This window comes from Mus pahari, chromosome 10 (assembly GCF_900095145.1).
Source record: "Mus pahari chromosome 10, PAHARI_EIJ_v1.1, whole genome shotgun sequence".
Taxonomy (NCBI): Eukaryota; Metazoa; Chordata; class Mammalia; order Rodentia; family Muridae; genus Mus; species Mus pahari.
In genome coordinates, this window is record NC_034599.1 from 33429605 (window position 1) to 33434620 (window position 5016).

Below are 5016 nucleotides of genomic sequence, written 5' to 3' on the forward strand. Positions count from 1 at the left end.
CCTTTCTCTTCCTCTACTACCCTCTTAACTCCCCACACCATGCCCTGAATAAACTCCATTCTATACTAAACCATCCTGTGAGGAGGAATGTCTGATCCTGGGCCTGCCTTGTACCTTCCTCACGACACCTTCATAGAACATAACACCCCCTTTCTCTTTATCTTTTTATAAATACATCAATTGGTGTCTACAAAATATTAAGTCTTCTGCTGTAGCTAGCTAGGCTACATTTTCAACAGTAGTTTCTCCTGTGATCTGTTAACAGTGCAAAATGTCAGCTTCTCTGTTGATCCCTTCTTTCCTGGGGCTTTAATTGCTACTGAAGCTGAACCTTCTCTAATTGCTTCTTTTGGCCTCTTAGAATGCTAGAGCTCTCTAAAACTCCAAATACTTGGTTGTCCAAAACAAAGTGGTCAACAACAAAAAAGACTTAGCAGATTGTAATTATATATGTGTGTGTGCATGTGCATCTGTGCGTGCATGCTTATGTGGGTGTGTGCAATATAACAATAATAATCTGGCAAGATGAGGCTTTCAACTGGAGAATGGGGTGTATGGGGTGTGACATGGAAGGAGTTGGAGGGATGAGATTTCGAAGGGTGAAGCTGAGGGGAGAAGATTGAATGGGGAAATTGATGTAATTATATTCTAATTAAAAGTTTTAAAACTAAAAACAAAAAAATACTCAGAAATTCGCCTGCCTCTGTCTCTATAGTGCTGGGATTAAAGGCATGCGCCACCACCGCTTGGCCAAAAAATACTTTTAAATTTAAAAATTGTGATCTTGGAGGGACTCGAGGGCTAGGTTTGTAACCCTGTCATAGTAGAAGTATATACAAGGAGTTGAGATTGGTCCAGAACACTGTAAGCACACACCAACTAAACAGAAACTAACTTTAAAGTGATTTTTGAGAAATATCAGTGAGATGATGCCTGAAATATGTTAGCATATTAATGGAAAGAAAAGTTTGATGAAGTAATGTGTGGATAGACTCTGTGGAGCACTACCAATTTTCATTTATGGATTAAAATATAGTGGAAGACTGAAGTTCATTATTGCTAAAGATTGGACAGTGTATAATCCCTGAAGGAAAGTCCAGAGCGGGTTAAAACATTGAGTCTCCAGGTAACTAAAGATACACAATTGCGCAATATATAAATGCAACTGCTTCATTTTTTTGTCTAGGTCTAGCATCTCTTCTCTTGGAGGCAAAAACCTTGCATATCCTTTCTCATATTAAAAAAAAAAAACATACATGAAGCTTTTAAACCCATGTGAATTGGGGGAGGAGGAGCTCATCAAGTGGCAGCTGTGATAATAAGAAGGGTTATTTCTACTTCCCATTATATGTCAGAAGATTAAGAATGACATGTTATGACTAGTAGTTCAGAAAGATATCTGTGTATAGGAGAGAATATTTTTACTATGCATCACTTTATGAGTAAAGGAATTGAAGCCTCATAGCCTAATATTACAATGATAAGTATGAACTGTAGTAGTAAGGAAATAACAAGGTCTTCTGTCATAAGAAGGGTAAGTTTTCAACTAATTCTAATTAGTAATCTATACTAATTATTGTGCTTTTCATTGAACAATGTCATTGGTACACCCATAATTTTAAAAGAGTATATATGACAATTAAAACTTTGTGTTAGACTAAAATATTCATGGAAAATAACTCAACAATGAAGCTAATTCAAATATGCTTCCCTATATATAAGACTCTTTCATGTATTTTATGTGCACACATTCAGTGAGAAGGTAGTTTAAGATAAGTCCTGGTTGGAAATTCAAAGTGTAAGCTAACCAGAGACAACATGTTGTCTAAAGATACACAATTTTACAATATATAAATGCAATTGCTTCATTTTCTGTCTATGTCTAGCATCTCTTCTCTAGGAAGCAAAAGCCCTGCATATACCTTTCTCATATTACTTTATTTTAATTCCTTTACTTATAAAGTGATGTAGAATAAAAATATTCTTAGAACCCAATCATGTTGCATACCTGAAAAAATTTAAACTTTTGTTTGCATCAACTGGTTTTCCTACTGACACCATATGTGAACATACCTGCAATTCAGGAAAAAGCATTAGGTATTGTCTTGCTTTTTATATTTCCATAGTAGACCCATGCTGAAATGTTGCACACTTAATGAAGATGCACACTTTACTTTCCATTTTTTGCAGCCCTAAAATTCAGTGCCTTTCCTATAAGCATCTTGGTGAGCACAGAACGTTCAGACTCTGACCAGAGTGTTTGCAAGGTCTTTATCAGTAAGTTTCCACTCCAGGAGCATTTCTCACACTCTTTTCCATTTGCCAGTTTCTTTGTGTCACAGGCAGTACTATAACTTTTCTCAAGATCTATTTCCATAATTCCAACTCTAATGACTCCAATCTGGGAGCTCATCACCAGGTGTCTAATGTTGTCAACTATGCTTGGGAGAAAGTGAAGTCATAAAGACTTGGTAGGTGAGTGCTGTGTGAACTTGTCCAAAGGAGATATGAACAGATAGCTAAGTAGCTAATATACAGCACCAGAACTCTATCAAAGTAATGATTCTACCAAACTGTAATTCAAAGAACCAATGAGTTTATTGGATTTACAGTAGTATGGATGAGGTATAATAACCACAGCACATCTATATCAGGGACAAGTCTTATATTGGAATGGTTGATTATTTCCCTGTAGCTGTATAGGTGGGGTTCCCCTTTAGTTAACCTTCCATTCTCATTGTAAGTGATACCTCAAAACACTATGTAAAATGAGGCAGAATTATATACAAGTGGGATACAGATAGAATAGCCAGAATATCACATGATGATCTATTGAACTTCTCTCTTCTTTGGAAAGGAAAATCAAGACGCAGAAACAAAGAATCATTTGCAGGTAATCATAGCTCCTTTCAACATGAAAGTAATGGCTATTGTTCTTTGAAGTCAGCATCCTACAATAAAGAGATAAAGGCAACTCTATCCTGTCTATTCTACTTCATCCTTTCCCCCTGAGTTTTCTAGCAGTTAGATTAGAATATGGCCTCATTAGAATATAGGGTCATTTTTTGACGGTTAAAATTAGTGATAAGCTGTTGGTTTTAATTTTTCAGACTCTAATATGGGGTATAAGATATTATATATTAACATATAGCATGAATGTTTCCTCTCTGTCTCTGTCTGCCTCTCTCTCTCTCTCTCTCTCTCTCTCTCTCTCTCTCTCTCTCTCTCTCTCTCTCTCTCTCTCCCCTCATCTTTCGACACAGGGTCTCTTGTAGCCTATGTTGGATTCAAACTTACTGTATAGGCTAATAACCTTACAGGTCTGAGCTTCCTGTGTCTACTTCTCAAGTGCTGGGAATAAAAGCCATGCACCACCATACTTGGCAAGCTATTCTGAAATTTCATCCTGAGCATTTCAGACACTGTCAGCATATACCTCATATTTTGGGAAGAAGATATTTTTGGTAAATCTATTCTGTTTTCCAACTTTGCTATTCTTTTTCTGTCCACAGATTCTCTTAGAGAAGAATGACTCTAGTAAATGGCTCTATTGTGACTGAATTCATTCTTTTGGGATTAACAGACGAGCCTGGACTCCAAATGCCTCTTTTCTTACTGTTTCTATTAATATATATGATCACAGTATTTGGTAATTTGACTTTGATATTTTTAATTGTGTTAAATTCTCACCTACATACTCCCATGTATTTTTTTCTCTTTAATTTGTCTTTTGTAGATCTCTGTTATTCTTCTGTGATTACACCAAAAATGCTCATGAATTTTATACTAAAGAAGAATCTTATCTCTTATATGGGATGTATGTCCCAACTCTACTTCTTTTGTTTTTTCATAATTTCTGAATGTTATGTACTGGTGTCAATGGCCTACGATCGCTATGTTGCTATCTGTAATCCACTGTTGTATAACACTGCCATGTCCCCAAGGGTGTGCTCTTATCTCATGCTTGGTTCATATTTGATGGGATTTTTTGATGCTATGATCCATACTGGTTGCATGCTCAGACTGACCTTCTGTGATGGCAACATCATCAACCACTATTTCTGTGATGTTCTTCCTTTGCTGCAGCTCTCTTGTACCAGCACCTATGTCAATGAGACAGAAATTTTCATTGTAGGAGGAAAAGACATCATTCTTCCCAGTGCCATTATCTTTTTCTCTTATGGCTTTATTCTCTCCAACATTTTCCAAATAAGATCCACTCTGGGCCGGTCCAAGGCCTTCAGCACTTGCAGTTCCCACATAATTGCTGTCTCTCTGTTCTTTGGGTCATGTGGATTCATGTACCTGAAACCTTCCTCTGCTGTATCTATTGATCAAGGAAAAATCTCTTCCATTTTTTATACTATTGTGGTTCCTATGTTGAATCCCTTAATTTATAGCTTGAGAAACAAAGATGTTAAAGTTGCCCTAAGAAAGACTTTGAGTAGGAGGAAGTTTTTAAGAGAATAGTTGCAAAGTAAACATTTTCTGTGTTAATCACATATTTTAGCACACAAATATAAATAAATATTCATATTATCTTTAAAAATATTTCCACCATTGTTATTCCTTTTAGCCTTTTGCCTTTTTAAAATAGTAAAAAGTAAATCTTTTATGTCTTACTGTTATTATAAACAACTTTTTAGAATATATGAATGGATCTGAAATTGACTAAAGTAACTATAGGTTGTTAGTATTTCACTGCAGATAGTTTTTATTTTCACTTGAAACAAAATTCCACCACAGGCAATCTGTCTGTACCCTTCTTTACCATTACTTCACTGGGGGAGGAATATATTGCTTTTAAATTCCAGTGTGAAATTTATACAAACTGTTCCTCTTTCACTGTTTAATATATCATACATTACAATGATATATTCTGTGCAATATTCTTGTCAGATGTGTTTCACTTATCATTTGAAGTAAAAACAAAAAGAAAAAAAGTCTGTTAAAATGTGAATGTTTCTCTCTCTCCTCTCCTCTCCTCTCCTCTCCTCTCCTCTCCTCTCCTCTCCT

The 5016-nt window shown here is 35.8% G+C and overlaps 1 protein-coding gene across 1 annotated transcript; it reads left to right on the forward strand.

The window, feature by feature from the left end:
• The first annotated feature begins 1210 nt into the window (after positions 1-1210).
• Positions 1211-4624, forward strand: LOC110327436 (olfactory receptor 145-like). Its single transcript, XM_021206423.1, has 3 exons — positions 1211-1534; positions 2191-2277; positions 3513-4624. Exon 3 carries the CDS (start codon positions 3529-3531, stop codon positions 4468-4470), a length of 942 nt encoding a protein of 313 aa, XP_021062082.1. The 5' UTR covers positions 1211-1534; positions 2191-2277; positions 3513-3528; the 3' UTR covers positions 4471-4624.
• The last annotated feature ends 392 nt before the right edge of the window (positions 4625-5016 follow it).

Bases quoted from the DNA above. Each gene is read 5' to 3' on its own strand.
- LOC110327436 (XM_021206423.1), top strand. From the start codon at position 3,529: ATGACTCTAGTAAATGGCTCTATTGTGACTGAATTCATTCTTTTGGGA.